The sequence below is a fragment of the Sander vitreus genome, chromosome 22 (assembly GCF_031162955.1).
Source record: "Sander vitreus isolate 19-12246 chromosome 22, sanVit1, whole genome shotgun sequence".
Classification (NCBI taxonomy): Eukaryota; Metazoa; Chordata; class Actinopteri; order Perciformes; family Percidae; genus Sander; species Sander vitreus.
The window spans coordinates 4,168,656-4,185,051 of NC_135876.1; the positions used below are offsets into that span (position 1 = coordinate 4,168,656).

The following is a 16,396-nucleotide window of genomic DNA, read 5'->3' on the forward strand; positions in this document are numbered from 1 at the left end:
GTGTTTGTCATGTTTTTACCTGATTGATCATTTAGCATTTTTTCCCGATTTTATTCTTTTTCAGCACTATCTCAAACTATTTATTTTTTTATTCAGCTCCTGCTGAAATGTGGAGGTGGCACCCACACTGGTGTTTGCATTTATAATTGGAACTCCCAAGTAACAAATAATGTTGGGCTGAATGGAACCTGGGTCCCTGCACTCTGACATAGGTTATCATGTATCCAAGTCCAAAATTCCTGGGGCCTCATGTATAAACGTTGCGTACACACGAAAAACTTGCATACACTGGTTTTCACGGACACTTTGATGTATAAAAAAATAACTTGACGTGAGAATGTGCGGGCCGTCACGCAAACTGTTGAGCAGTCGTGAGAATGTGCGGGCCATCCCCAAAGTCTTTTCTGTCTCTGTAACGTGGAGAATTCTAACTGAAAGGTGCTGAAAATCACCAAACTTGACAAAATAAAGTTTCCACTACAGTTACTGTCATTCGTCTATGACGTTGACCATTCAAAAACATAATTACCACCGCTAATAAAAGTTTGATCATTGATGTGGATGATTCACATCAGAATGCCAAAACCCAAACGGGAAAATATATAATCTGCCACCACTTAATAAGTTCTGTTGAACTTGAGGGTGTCAAACAAACGACCCTCAGGAAATGCATGTCACCCTCTGTATATAGTTAATATTGCACGCAACACGGATTATTTATCACATATGAAATATATACTCGCTGTGCAACTACAAGACTGGCATGTGAAAATGCAATTGGCTCTGTGAGCCTGACTCGGGCTCATACATGAGGCACGTGATGCTCAATTGATCTGTGGATTATGTGTAAATAAGTGAACAAGGTGTGGTAAATTAGGTGTAGCCTATAAAAGGACGCGTAAAAGATATTGCTATACTTGATGCGAAATGGCTGCTCTGGCACTGCTTGAAGACATCGCAAATAGGAGAATCCGGAGAGAGCGTGTATTCAGAGACCAAACTGATTTGCTGGCCCACGATGATGACTGGCTAATGAGTTGATTCAGGTTGCCAAGGGCTATCTTGTTGGAACTCTGTGCTGAGCTTGGGCCGGCTTTACAACGTGAGACAGTAAGGAACCACGCGTTACCTGTCCCCTTGCAAGTTCTTACCACGCTGGGCTTCCTCGCAACGGGGGCTTTCCAGAGAGAGCTGGCTGACCGATCAGGCATTTCCCAACCATCACTGAGCCGCGCCATGCCAGCTGTATGGAACGGTATCATCCGTATGTCACCCACGGGCCACGTTACAATGACCTACATACTCGGGCTCAGTCAGTGGTGGAGCGGACCATAGGGCAGCTGAGAGGCCGTTGGCGCTGCCTGGATAAGACTGGTGGCATACTTTCGTCCTCACCGATGCTGTGCGGCAGTCACAAAATGAAATTGTGAACACAATGACAGAATTAAGACGAATACATGATGGTCTGACTAACTTATGTGACGCAATAAAAGACCTCTAAAAGGAAATGCATATTGTCTTGCCTTTTCACATTCTTTGTATGACCTCCAACCGAAGCTGTAAGACTGCTGCATTGGGCCTAATGTTCGGTGGCCCCGGGTCGGGTTCGTCCATCTCTGCTTCGGGCTGTGGCGGAGGCACACCACGTTTGTTCGCCACATTGTGCAGCACACCGCATGCCAGCACAATGCGACACACCTTCTGTGGACTGTTTCCCGTTTGGGTTTTGGCATTCTGATGTGAATCATCCACATCATTGATCAAACTTTTATTAGCGGTGGTAATTATGTTTTTGAATAGTCAACGTCATAGACGAATGACAGTAACTGTAGTGGAAACTTTATTTTGTAATGTTTGGTGATTTTCAGCACCTTTCAGTTAGAATTCTCCACCTAACAGAGACAGAAAAGACTTTGCGGACGGCCCGCACATTCTCACGTCAAGTTATTTTTTTATACATCACAAAGTGTCCGTGAAAACCAGCGTACGCAAGCTTTTCGTGTTGGACGCAGAGCTCTCCGTCCGCCGGAGCTCTGACTGCTGTCTGTCACGGTCTCACGTCAGTTTGTGAAATGGTCACGTTATTTTTAATCTATTGATTCATGTACAAGGACACATTAATCTTGTTTATTTCGTGGTGGTCAGCACGTAATGGGAAGCATCTATACGGAGGTTGGGTTTAGGAAAAGAAGAACGGGGAAAGTTAACGTTGCACGTGGGACACGATCCCCGGTCTCCGGGGTGAAAGTCCTGAGTTATTTGACCCATCCATCACCCCAACCAACCTCCCTGCCCGGATTTTCGGCATTTCATACTACTCACTACTGTAGTCGTGCTGTGATCACGAAAGATGCTTCCCATTGAAATATATTAGTTTAAAATACGTGTTGACCACCACGGAGAAAACAAGATTAACGTGTCCGTTTACACGAATCAATAGATTAAATAACGTGACCATTTCACGAACTGCCGTGAGACCGTGTTGGTCTGCGCGGCGGGCTACACTGCCGTCTATCAGTATTACATTGAGACAGTTTCATAACCTGTAAAAATTAAAATGTCTTGTATGTCGCGTTAAGTTCTTTTTCCCATGTCCCATGTTTTGGTACAGTTGATTTTAACACCTGATGCGAGCCATATGGGAGTAGCCTATGCATGAAACTCAAAGCTTTGAGCGCTTTAGCGACATTGACCTGACTCCCTGAATAAGCTGCAAAGACGTCGTCTCGCTCCTCCTCTTCGCTGAGCTCCGTTCATACAGTAACATTTAAGTTTCTTTTTTTGTCTTGCATGCAGAAGGTCACAAAGAGGTGAACAGCATCTGGCTGTTAAACATAATTGCAACTTGTGGCATCTTTTGTTTTGTCAAAGACAAATTTATATTGGTTTTGTTTGCTGAAAGATTACATTGTGTGCTGTAACTGCCCCTGCACCCTTATAGCCTTGAGAATGGGACTGTGGACAGATTGTCTGTTTAAGCTGTTATACAAAGTTGCCAAAAATATTTGCAGTACAATTTACATAAGAATTCTGCACCTCTTTCCACGCGTGGACCCCCCACCCCCGGGTCAACTACCACCGCAAATAGAATCTAATTCTGTGGGAAACACTGAAGTTTATGATCATACATGATGAAGAAAACAATCAAAACTTCATATTTGAGAAGCTGGAAGCGGTGAATATTTAGCATTTTTGCTTGCAAAATGACTAAAAGGATGAAGTGATTATTAAAATAGTTTTAGTCCGCTGATTGTCACATCTCTATTCTGGCCCGTTAGGACTCTAAGGAAAGAAACACACTTCTCTCTGATGAAAATAGACGCAGCGCTGATTACAGCTCATCCTTCTTCTTCTTGTGGAATACTTTTCCATCGGCCTGCTTCCTCCAGCTCAGTTTGATGTTGTCGTCCAGACCCTGGGCCTTCAGCTTCTGTTTGAGCTGAGACACACAACTCCTCAACATCATCACTCACAGAGACACAGATCCCATTATTATTATTTAGATTGGACTCATCTGGGAGCTCTCGAAATATATTACATACAGTATATATTTAGACTCTATATATTAGAGCTTGTGACTTTCTTCTCTTGTACATACTTTTCTCAGATTGCTGGATTGTATTTGTACATTATTCCAGACAGTGTTGAATCATAATTAGTCCTTATTCTCCCTCAATAAGGCCTGCAGAGAGCCACGACTAGACTCTTTACTTCTGCACATGTCATGTATATATATGTATATGGCCATAATGTGTATAATGTAATAGCTTTTGAATTCTCTTATTTAGCTGTATTTATTATTTTAAATAGTTTCCTCCTCAGACTGTTCCTTGTTCTGCTGGAATGTGAATTTTTGCTCTGATCAAAAAAGTTTTGTCTTATTCTCTGGTCTGTTTTTGCATAAAAGTATAAAACATGATGTACCTGCTTCAACATGGCCTCCATCACAGCAGGGTTGTTCAGATCCAGGGAGTTCTTCTTCTCCAACCTCAGTCTTATCACATGCTTTGAAGCAGGCACTTTAAAAAAAAAAAACTCTATCAGATATAACATTTCTGCTTGAATAACAAACAGCATCCTGCTCATGTAACATTGGCATTCCTCATCATCAGTTTAAACAATGGCAAGGGAAAAAGTGGTAGTTCACTGCATGCTAACTTTCCAAACACTTTAATAAAAATGATCCACATCATGAGTGTTTTAATGTATTATCCAGAGCCTGATGTTTTGTTTTGTTTATTCCCATCCAACGCTGAAGTAACCCTGAATCTGATGTGAATCACGGGTTAGCACTCACCTGGACCAAAACAAATGAATGCTCTCTTTATTTCACAGTTCCAGTCTTCCCATTTTTCAGATTGACTGAAGGCTGCAGCCACACAAGTCTCGTTTCCATCGTTGTTGGGTTCCCCAGTGTTCCAGTACCTGAATGAGGAAGTACTTCCATCCGACCACTTCCAGGAGTCTCTGAAAAGGCCGATCCAGACTGATCCTCCAGTAGGTATCAGCTCCTGCACCTTCTGGTTCTCTGTGCTGTTTCTCACACTAGCCAGGTCTGTGTACTGTTCTCTGCAGTAGCTCTGGGCCGCAGGCCACGTCATGGAGATGTTAGTGAGGATAAAAGTCACATCTGGCCCTGAAAATAAAGCACAGAGAAGAGTAGAGGCCTCCCATCCATGCCACATCTGTGGCAGGATTTTCCACAATAATAAGAAATGTCTTAAAATTTACAAAACAATAGACATTATATTGTTGCTTTTCTATTATGAATATTTTTGACTATATTTTAAGCTGTGTGCATATGAACATGCACTAATTTCTACTGTTTTATTATTTGCCTGTCAGTCACCTTTAAAGCACTTTGAACGGCTCTAACCTAACTACCTAGGCCCAAATAATACAAACAAAGAGGCAATGAGGAGCAGAGAAGGGAAACGTCACTAGTTAATATTCTCACCTCTGACATGTATGCAGACTGCCTTCTTGGAGCTTTCACAACTGATGTCGTTCCATAGCCCATCATCACCCATCTCTGTGCATTGTTCTTTAGTGAATTTATTATTCGGTTTCCCAGTCTGCCATCGTCTGAACTCCGTCTCCCCGGGTTTGTAGAAACTTGTGTTCGTCAGTGACCACCGCCAGCTGTCCTCGTCATCGTACAGTCCTATCCAGGCTCGCTGAAAGCAACATTTGATTGTGATATAAAGAATTAGACCCTGCTCTAGCTTTTGTTCAAGCCATATTTAACACAAACTATTTACAGATTTGATACTAGCAGTCTGATCCGCAACGACTTACACACATAGGGTTTTAGGATTACTTTGGCTCGACTTTAACAACAAAGTTTCAGTTTGTAAAACTCTTAAAGGACAGGTTCACAATTTTTTTTTCAAGTCCATCTAAAAACTATTTTCAGGCGCCCATATGAGCATTAAAACAGGTATGCTCTCTGTAATAATTTCTGCTGTTCATTAAGGGTGTTGAAATTAATTATGGTGCATCGTGATGCTGACATGGACGATTCTGCCTACGATTATTGCCTACTGATGTTGCTTGTTGATTTTCCCAGACTCCGCTACATTCTGAAAGTGTCTTTCCTAAGAGCAGATACAATTAAAAGGGGAGTTCATATATATATATCGATGACTGCTAAAATTTGTCGAGGAAAACTTTGTGGAGCAATATATAATAATATTGAGGAGGTGACACATCGTGATGTATATTGAATCGTTGACAGGATAATCGCAATCGAATCATGACACCAGTTAAGATTCACACCCCTACTGTTCATATTCAATATTAAAGGCCTCGACACACCAAGCCGACGTTCTGCGGCTGCCTGAGAGGAAATAACTCTCCATACCAGCAGGCCCCGGAAGCGAATTTACGAATCCTCCTATGGCCACGCCAAGACCCGCCCTTCAATAGCAGCTTGATTGGTTGGGGATAGGCATTGACCTCGAGTGGTTAAGGTTAGGATAGCCGATTGTTCAGGGGATAGGACCTGTACAAATTGGGTTACGTTACCTTGCGTAGGCATGGGCGTCTGGCCAATAGTAGTGTGCGAAGGGCTGGTCTTGGCGTGGCCATAATAGGATTCGTAAATTCGTGCCCCGGATACCAGACCCGTAAGTTGCTATGATACCAACTACAAATAGCGTTTTGCTCGAATCAGCAGTGGCACAACAGAGCAGAGCCTACGGTCCGTCTGCTTCAGTCCCCGCTGGGAAGACAGCGGACACTCGGAGATGGCTAACCAGACTGTGCCTCTGCCAGGCTGTCATCCGTTCTCTCTGCAAAAATTATCCCTATGGTGGGAGCGGGGCGGAGGGACCAAATCTGAACGGCCTGCCGCTGGCTAGTTAGCTAACGTTAGCTTCATGCTACATGGTTTACAGAAAATTAGCAGAACAAAATTGTCACTCATCTGGCGGTAGCAATGTGCTTTCCTACGATGTGACAAGAGTGTGTGAATGAAACATTAAGTTAGTTAGTTAGATTTGACTAATTTAGAGGCTACTGTAGAAATGATTATGGGTGCAACTTCTGGTGAGATAGCGGAAGTAGCCATTTCCTAGTTGTTGTTTTGTTTTTTTTATTCACTCATTCTGAATGCAAATATACGATCAAACAAGGCATATTTACATATCCACTACAAAAAAGAACGAAGCATATATATAACAAATCGACAAAAAGATTTAAAAAAATTTAAATAAAATAAGAGAAAATAAATAGAAGGGCCTATCTCAAATTAAATTATGAGTTTCAAGTAAATCAATCAATTCAAGGGCTTTTTTTATCCTTATCTCGTTTCAATGACTTACAGAAAAGATTTAACTCATTCTTCCAGCCGTTTCCTAGTAACGTTAACGTTAGCCCCAGCCAGAGTGATAGAGAAAGATATGGCTCTGTCCCCAGCCAGCCGTCAACCGTGTTTCTTTCTAAAGTAATTTCAACTATAGCTAATCTAACTAACACTGGTTTGTGTTTTAACATATGTTATTATTATTGTTATAAAATGTCATTGCGGAGCTCTGGTACCTGTTGCGCTGTTCGTGGCTGTACTAACAACCAGACTAAGCTTAATCTGTGGCTTCAACAATGTGTTGAACACACTCCCGCAACAAAAAGGGATTGTTCTTGTGACAAACGGTACAGTTTCCATTGCCTGCCAACAGATGAGGAATACAAACGAATGTGGCTGAAAAACCTAGCCTTGAAGAAACCACCCAAAACCCTGTATGTGTGCTCATTTCATTTTGTGGACAAAAAGGCCGATTGAGGAAAACCCGCATCCTACTTTGTGGTTTGGCTACAAAAGCCCTCCACAGAAGAGACGTCGGGTCCTCAAACGGATTGACAGCAGTGCCAGGAGAACATCAGGTAGGCTATGATTTGAGGTGTACAGATGACACAGCATTGTAGTGTTTGTTTGGTAACGTTAATGACAACCAGTTAATTACTGTTTTCTGTACAATTTAAAATGTAAGGCAGTTCATGGTACGAAGTGCAGGGCAGCCTTAAACTAAAAATAGTTTATTATGATTATCTGTGTGTTGAAAAAAAATCCAGATAGTAGCCTAACATTAGTTTTAAAAAAAAACTCTCCCCAGATTTTTCATATAGCCTATCCTCAGAAACTAAAGCTACAATAGGCTACATGTCATCAAAACTAAATAGTATTAGCAGCACAATCCAATAATGATAGTGCTAATGTCTCATACCCAAATAATTGTGAACTGTATGGTTACCCTCAGAATGGATCGGGATGAGGAGCCCTCTACATCAAAGCTCTCCTGTGATGCCCAAACACAGTGGTCAGACCCAGAGATGGAGGACCACATCTATTCAAAAAGCCCTACCATCACATGCAGAATGACTACTACATCACCCCCAGAATTACCTTGTCCTGTTGCAGATTTGATTTTGGAGAATGATGCAGACTCCCTCTTGTATACAGGGATTCCACTCACTGAGTTTCACACCCTTGTATCCTGCCTACAACCATTTGCCCCGACTTCTTCATCCATGCCTGTTGTAGACCAAATCCTAATGACCTTAATGAAGCTAAGACAAAATTTTGTCATGGCTGATTTAGCACGACAATTTAAAACGTCACAAGGTCAGGTCAGCAAGACTGCTGGAATTTGGAAAGACATAATGTCTGAACACACCAATGACCTTGTTATGTGGTTGCCTCGTGAAACAATCAGAGCAATGTTGCCCCAAGCTTTTAAAGAACACTTTTCAAACATAACCTGTGTAATTGACTGCACAGAGACTGTCTTACAGAAAGCCAAAAATCTGAACAGTAGAAGTGAATCATACAGTCACTACTATGCCAGCAACACTGAAATATTTAGTGGCAATTTCTCCCTCTGGAGTAATCATGTTCATTTCAGATGCTTATGGTGGCAAATGCAGTGACAGGTACATATCACAGAACTCTGGGTTTCTGGACTATTTGCGTGCTGGAGATGAAGTGATGGGTGATCGTGGTTTCACAGTTAGGGACTTGCTGGAGGAGGGTAGAGTGAACTTAATCATTCTAGCATTTACACGCAAAGGTTGCCAGCTGACCAATGAGGAGGTCACTCATACACAGCGCATTGCTCACGCCCGCATTTATGTTGAACGTGTAATTAGGCGTCTTAAGGTGTACAGGATTCTTTCTCAAACAATGCCAATCAACTTGGTCCCAAAAATTGATAAAATAATCAAGATCTGTGCGGGTCTAGTGAATTTAATAGGTGAGCTTATTTCAAGTGAAAAGTAAGAAGACATTTAATATATTGCACTTCAACACACACACACACACACTTCATTAATTTAACATTTCAAACTGTAATTAAGTACAGCTACAATCATACTTATAATACATAACAGGTACAGTGCTGCAAATTCCTTTACTCTAAAAATAAAAGAAGCTTAAACAAAATGTAATGTAATATACTTTTCTAATGCCTGAAGTTTTTTTATAATAATACAGATGTCTTTTGATATAGCTTAATGTATAACTTATTCTGTTTAAACTGCCTTCCTATGTGTTTTATTAAATGAACCTGGTGTGATTGAGAACACTCCTCCCTATATTGGAGCATGCCTGTGTTACAGTATATTCATTTATTGATTGTTGAGCTGTTGTATACTGCAGTGCCCTAAATAAAACTGTTCTTACTTTACTTTTTAGTTTCTACTACTGCTTTTCTACAGCACTCTTGGTGTTTGTTGTGTGCTTACTGTATTTCCAACAGATTCAGGTATTTGGGGCAGAGCTTCAGCTTTTTTTGCAACAAAGTCATCTACTAATCTTGGAAGCATGTGTGAAAAATAAAACTTGCAAAACTGCATAGTCTTTGTCAAATGAAATGTCCAACTCCAGGTGCTCAGTTGATGTCCAGATAACGAGTTTGCAGCTCTGTAGCCCCAGGAACATCACTGTCAGCTGGATCTGGAAGAATAAATGAAAAAAAGGCTCATTCATGTTTTAATGAAGGTTCACAAATATTTGTTGCATTAGTTCACACATAAGTAACAATATTTGTCTACCCACCTGGAGGTAGTATCCACTTTGCCCATTGGGAAGAATGAGATAATGTCCATCACTTAAGCATGACTCTTTTGGGGACACTTAATCTCAAGGAGCTTTGCTGAGTCCAAAATTCCATCTGGGCTGGCTCCAAACCAGGGATGTTCAGGACAAACTACCAGGCTTTCCTCTCCACAGTGTGCCCTTGAGCCTCCATGTGCTGTATGGCTATGTGCTCATTTTCTTTTCCCTATTTAGTTGCAGTATTGCCAGTAAAGGTGGGATGCAAGTGTTCATTTAGGAATTTTTGTGGGTTAGTAGTACCCCTTTTGGGGCCTCTCTTTGCTGTGTTCACAGTCAGTCGCAGCTTCCTTGCATCATGCCACAGTTGTGATGCACTCTGTACCTGGGTCTCTTCAGTCAACTTCTCCACCTGAGCAGGACTTAGTTGTATATAGGTCTCATAAAAAGTAAGACATTTCTTACAGGTTAGTGTTGTGCCGTGTTCTGTATGTGGTATCTGTAGATCACACGGGCTCTGAGTAGACTCATTCTCTATATCTAATCTGTAACACCGCTGAAGGAGACCATCCGTCTGTAGCTGGAATAGTGGGGCCATCACAGAGGAACTGACATAACTTTTAAATTCTGAGTGATCCTTGAAACGTTTGGGGCAGCCTTCTGTAGATGACACACTTGGTGATGATGTTGATGAGCCTGGATGAATGTGGTCTGGTTTGTGACGTTTGAAATGTATATGCTTCACCTTTTTCTGCTCTACATTCTTCCTTGTGCCTGCATTCCACTTCCTCTGCACATCAGTGCATGATATCCCTGTCTTTCCCTGTCTGACTGCATTCTCAACCTACATTAGAAAATTGTCCATTATAAAATAGTTGTTAGTTGCAAACTAATATTACAAAATACATTGGAAAAAAAGAAAACTATCAAAAGAATCAACACTTTACCTTCCAAAGTATTGCACCTGCATGGCTGCAGGATCGCCCTGGTCCAGCAACACATGAGCACCCAGCTGTTTGTATTTCACCTGACGGTGAAACTAAAACCCAGGTCCGGTGATGCGAGACTTTAAGGCTCTGACTATGCTCTATGTCTGCTTTAAGGTAGACAAGGTTGTGTCTCACCTCCTTTATTAAAACGCGACCGACTTTATTGCTGTGGAGGTACCAGAGATGGGGACTCGAGTCGCACAAACAGCTGACTTCAGACTTGACTTGCGACTCGACCCAAAAGACTTCAGACTTGACTCGGACTCGAGCTTCGAGACTCGTCAACAACCTGTTTTCATGCAATTATTGCTTTTTAAATCAAAATGTATTCATGTATTTCTATTTTCTTTTATTGGCGCATATACGGGGAAACGTATGACGAGCTGTATGTCCCCTGCCCTTTGCCATAATGTGCAACGTAATGCATGCGCCTATGTGCGCGCACTCACATATCAAAAAAGGCATTGCCGATGGCTACACCAAATCCTCCTGGAGTTGTGCCTTTTCTCATTAGTTTTGCTTTCAATAACTTCGTAAAACAGTGGCAGTAATCTAACAGCTACATGCAAAGTGTGTGGCACCAAGATAAATGATGCCGGATCAGCAACAGGCATCTCAAAACGCACCTAAATAGGTCAGTCACTCACACGCTAATGTGAAAAGAGACGTTACATTTAGCATATATCGTCACAGGTAACAAGCTAACCATCGCAAATTGTTGTGCTAATTCTGTGAACAGGCAAATTGTATCTTATAGTTAGTGGTTGCTGAGGCTAAGAAATCCATGGCGCACAGGAGGCGGGATGCACGGATCCATCTCCCCAGGAACAAACGCTGTGTCGGGTGGGCAAACTCATGTGATGCGTAATTGATCCCGTGGATGATTTGTAGGCTATTAAGTGAACAAGGTGTACCTGGTCCACCAAACACTGGGCCGTCTTGACTGTCTTAATTCTGCACATAATTCTGTCGCTGTAGTCCTATTTACTATTTCATCCATGCGTGGCGCAGCGGATCCGTGCGCACTGTCACCTGCCGTGGAGACGCTGGCCTCATAAACCTCTCCTCCTCTGAGTCGGATCTCCCTCGCGCTGGACTCAGTTTCACTGAGCCTACTAACACTTAGAAAATAAATGGCATTACATCAGTGAGTTCGTACTGCTTATTGTGCGTAATTTGGACTGACACTGAGATGCATGTTCTGTAACTGGTGTGGCGCTGCCACTATTCTCTTGATTTCCACTTCGACATTAGACATTTTTTTGAGTGAAAGAGACGTTACATTTAGCATATATAATCACAGGTAACAAGCTAACCATCACAAAGTGTTGTGCTAATGCTGGGAACATGCAAATTGTATCTTTATAGTTGTATCCATATGATGTAACAGACTTAGGTTAATATTTCACCAGGTCCGAGGTCTAGAGGGATGTGTTAAGTAGACCCCATAACGTTATCCTACAACTGATTTTGATACTGTACTGTCTGGATGGTAGCTACAGGACATGTTTTGAATTCATAAGATTTAACAATACAGTGTTAGGGACAGATCAGATGGCCGAGTCTCAGACTCGAGTCCCCATCTCTGATAATCACATTGTCCCATTTGAGGTGTAACAGCCGACTTCCAGCGAGTCGCGGGGCTGAGGTTTTGTAGCAACGGACAAACAAGCCGTGGAGTAGTAACGTTATGGGGCAGAGAGCCAGCCGCTAAATGAGTCAACTTAACTCAATGTTTCATCCACACAAAGCGCATTGCTCTCGCCATGGGTGACAGCTTAATTTGGCTTGTTTTCTGTGAACGACGTGGTAAGGGGGTAAGGTGGAGTTAGCAAGCCAACACTAGCGAACTAACACATTGTTCACCTGCTGGCTGGTTACGCTGTGCGGTCACGCTGCATCGGTTACAGAGAATGAGCTTAACAGCTGGCTGGGTCAAACGTTAGAGGTCCTCTGACCCACTGCCGCTGGGTCTAACGTTAGCGGTCCTCTGACCCACTGCCGCTGGGTCTAACGTTAGCGATCCTCTGACCTACTGCCACTGGGTCTAACTGTTCCTCCTCACTCCCTGCAACTCCAAGAACAGCACAGTTTACGGCACCACTCGCGTATTGTCACCGTGACAACAACAATCGCCATTTTGTTGTGTACCAATCAAATGACCACGGTAAACAGTCCAATTGTTACGATATGCGGGGAATAGTGGACCCAAATGCAGAGAGCAGGCGGAAGTTTCGTTGCTTGTCGATTTATTAACGGAAAACACAGTTGACATCAACAAAAGGAGTCCGAAATGCAGAGGGCAAAAACTTATTCCAGAGTGTAGAGCAACCAAGAGAGCAGGGAATACAAAAAGCAAAAGTAGTCAAAAAAACCAGGAACTTGAGACAACAGGAAAACCAGGGAGCACAGAACTGGACTTGACAACTAACACACAGAAACAACGATCTGACCCAAGACAAAGGGAACACAGGCTAAATACAAGAGGTAACAAGCAAATAAGGGACAGGTGACACAACAGGTGAAACACATCAGGGCGGGGCAGAACAATCAGACAAAACTAGCAAAACTAGACAAGACAAGACAGAAAACCAGACTATCAAAATAAAACAAGAAAAAAAGGAAAGAGAAACATACCCCATCATAAGAATTATCAAGAACAGGAAAACAGTAACATACAAACATCATTCACAATCAAAACAGGAAAACAGAAACCTACACCATCCTCAGAATGATAAAAAAAACTACAGGAAATATACAAAACAGGAAACAAAAATATAAACAACCACAACACCAATGGCCTTTCTATCCATTTTATTTCTATGGTGTGAATGCTATTGAAGGGTGGGCCTTGCCTCGAAGTTGCATGGGTTTCATAATTGCGTGGTGCAGAGAGAGGGTCCATTACGGTCCTTATATTAAATTTCACGGTTTAGGATATTAGTTTATTAACGTTTATTTTTTATGTGAAGGTATGTAGATCTTTTAAAAGAAATGTTATATAAATAATAATAATAATAATAATAATACATTTCAATGAGGAATATTGTACTTTTTACTGCAACACATTTAGTTGTTAGTTATGTAAGGTGAGGGTTCGTTATGTGGTGTATCACTCTAAATAAAGAGAAACAGCTGGATAGAGACGGATAACTTTTTTAAGCAGCACTTTACTGTTCTTCCCACTTTATCAGCTCCACAACAACAACACTTATTTTACAACAACCCATTTGTTGCAGAACTCTGAGGTAAATGTGAGGTAATCCACAGAAGTAGATTCTTAACTGCTGATAAATAAATTGTAAATATGCAAGTACTGACTGTTTAAACACAAATATGTAAATAGTTACCTGCATAAACATTGTAAATCCATTTTTGTACATTAACTTAAATATATGAATTAACTTGTAAATGTTACAGTTACTATGTAGGGTTTTGCCCCACCTGTCACTGACATGATTGTCGAAAAAGACTTTGAAATGAAAGAGAGAGAAACGGGAACTCACATAGCTGTAGTATTCTGAGTAGTAGTAGAGAGAGAAAAGTGAACTTACATAGTAGTAGTATGTTTGGTATCCTGGGTAGACCATTTTTCTTGAATCTGCCATGTTATTCAGGGTCTTCACATCCTCCATGTTGTCTACAGTGGCCAGGTCTGTGTATTTCTCTCTGCAGTAACTTTTTGCTTCAGTCATGTTCTTCTGCTCATAGACAAAATGGTACTGCCGTCCAGCGTGTGATGACACAGCACTCAGCCCTGTGGTGACAGACATGCAGATTGATTTTTAATAACTTTTCAGCGGACCCCTGACCCTCTAGGGGTGTCCGGGGGTATGCTCCCCCAGAAGAAAATTTTGTACATTATAAAGTTAAATGCATCAATCTGCTGCACTTCTGCTACACACAAATGAAAAGGCTAGATCTATGTAGAATTAGTGATCTTGTAAACAATGTTGTGTTCTTGTAAGCAATTTAACCATAAACATATTTTTGTATAGCATACATTTGAGTCATCAAAAGAAATTAAACAAACAGGATTAACTGTGTTGAACTACTATTTTACTGATGCGCTTTTAAAATAACAATGAAATGCTGCGTTATTGACTTTAGACCAGGTTTTTGTTGGTCAATGGCGCGATCACTTCCCAAGATAGCAATAGGCCAAGAATGCACCTGAACACACCTCCCTGTAAGACTAGCACGCCCATGGGCGCACAGATGGGCGCAGGTGTATTTGCTATTTAAACGACGTGGGCGCTGGACGGTCTTAAAATAGCAAAGACACTTGCATCGGGCTTTGTACCGCGCTGCGCCGGGTGCAAGATAGGGCCCTTAATGTTCCTGGGCTTTGAGAAGAACAGCTCTAATGCCCTCTGGGCTCGACCCAGTGATGGAGACCCTCAGTCAGGCAGGCAGCCAGCTGCTCTCCTTGCAGCCTGTTAAGGCATTATTTGACAGAACACCTTAGAGATGTAAAAATATTTTCTGTTCATTATAAAACTGTGGCCGGACCCACCTACCCCCTCAAATATTTTCTCATCGGATCTGCACAAATCACTTAGATGACCCATTTTGGTTTTAAAACGGCAAATTTTGCCAAAAGATAAGGAGTTTGCATGCCTGATCAGGGCAGATCTACCAGGGGCCAACATGCCTGAGGGCCCCTGCATGTGAAGGAAAATAAAATACAATCAGGTCTTTAATCACTAGTATTCATTAGTGTAAGTATAAAAGGCAACCCAGCAGTGCATAACACAGACTCTGCTACATTTTCCTTCTTTTATCCCTAATTTAATTTCTAAGAAAATGTGAGAGCTGTGATTGGTTCCTGCTTTTCTTTCAGACAGATCAGTGTGATTTTTTTGTTTTTAAAGTCAGTTTGGAGGTCTTTATCCAGCCATATATGGATGTCATCAACATAAAATAACCACTGTATTCAGTTAGAAGTCTGTAAATCAACTATAATAAAACTGAAGTGCATCCTAATAGTGTTCTGCCACAAGGATGTATCAATGTACTGTAATAGAAGAATATAAACATTTATAATATACACTTGCCTGATGCAGCCATGATGAGCATCTTGTTTACTCTCGGTTCGTCTTAATGTGTGACTTCAGACTGGCAGCTGCTGATATGGTAAAATTTCCAACGGCTTACAGAAGATCAGTATCAGTTGACATCATGGAAATGTTATTTTAAAATGATTTGCATGTAAGGCAAATGAAATGCATATAGTTCCTCTTTGTCAAAAACATGTTTGATACCGTTTTTGTTGGACTACAGCCAAAAACAAATAGAAACCACAATCTGTAGTGAATGATCATTAGCCATTTCAAGGCAGTGATATGTCCATTACATTCAGGGGCGAGTCCATTATTTATTTTTAAGGTTTTTATAGCATTCTGTAGCTTCCCAGCAGTGTTCCTCATGGATTAAAATGCCAACATTCACATTTTGGTATTTATCAAAATATAAACATACTGATAAATTGTATTTATTAATTGTCATCCGTACACAATGTTACTGTGTTTGAATCTTGCTAGCATAACAGCTTTCTGGCTCGTAGCTGAACCAAAGGGTTCTACGAGCGGGTGGGTGCCATGAGCGGCAAGCAAGCCGGTACGATTAGTGAGTTGTCGTCTATGGAACAAGATGGATAAATCAAAACAGTTTCAGGGGCTAAAAATAGAAAAAGCTTTTTGTTAAATTAAACTTCAAGCTCAAACCATCTCCTCCAGCCTGCCTGTCTCTCCCTGCATTTGGGTCCACTATCCCCTGCTCCTCATCTCAATATTGACTTAATTTCTCAAAATATTGACTTAGTATCGCAGAATATAAACTAAGAATCTCAAAGTAA

General features: G+C 41.5%; 1 protein-coding gene across 2 annotated transcripts; it reads right to left on the bottom strand.

Moving 5' to 3' along the window:
• Positions 1–1,934: 1,934 nt before the first annotated feature.
• Positions 1,935–15,680, bottom strand: LOC144537378 (macrophage mannose receptor 1-like). 2 transcript variants are annotated; one of them, XM_078281058.1, is made up of 6 exons: positions 15,597–15,680; positions 14,094–14,296; positions 4,958–5,177; positions 4,426–4,636; positions 3,925–4,019; positions 1,935–3,439 (listed from the first exon to the last, which is right to left on the bottom strand). In XM_078281058.1, the coding sequence occupies exons 1-6, from the start codon at positions 15,616–15,618 to the stop codon at positions 3,339–3,341; spliced, it is 852 nt and encodes a 283-aa protein (XP_078137184.1). In that variant the 5' UTR covers positions 15,619–15,680; the 3' UTR covers positions 1,935–3,338. The 2 variants fall into 2 exon arrangements, with proteins under 2 accessions (XP_078137184.1, XP_078137183.1); XM_078281057.1 differs by having other exon boundaries at positions 1,936–3,439; positions 4,298–4,636.
• Positions 15,681–16,396: the final 716 nt, after the last annotated feature.

Coding starts and splice junctions, on each gene's coding strand:
- LOC144537378 (XM_078281057.1), bottom strand. CDS start 15,618: ATGCTCATCATGGCTGCATCAG. Junction 5,178..14,093: donor ACCAAACATACTACTACTAT/GTAAGTTCACTT, acceptor TGTTGCTTTCAG/CGAGCCTGGATAGGACTGTA. Junction 3,440..3,924: donor TGGAGGCCATGTTGAAGCAG/GTACATCATGTT, acceptor TGTGTGTCTCAG/CTCAAACAGAAGCTGAAGGC.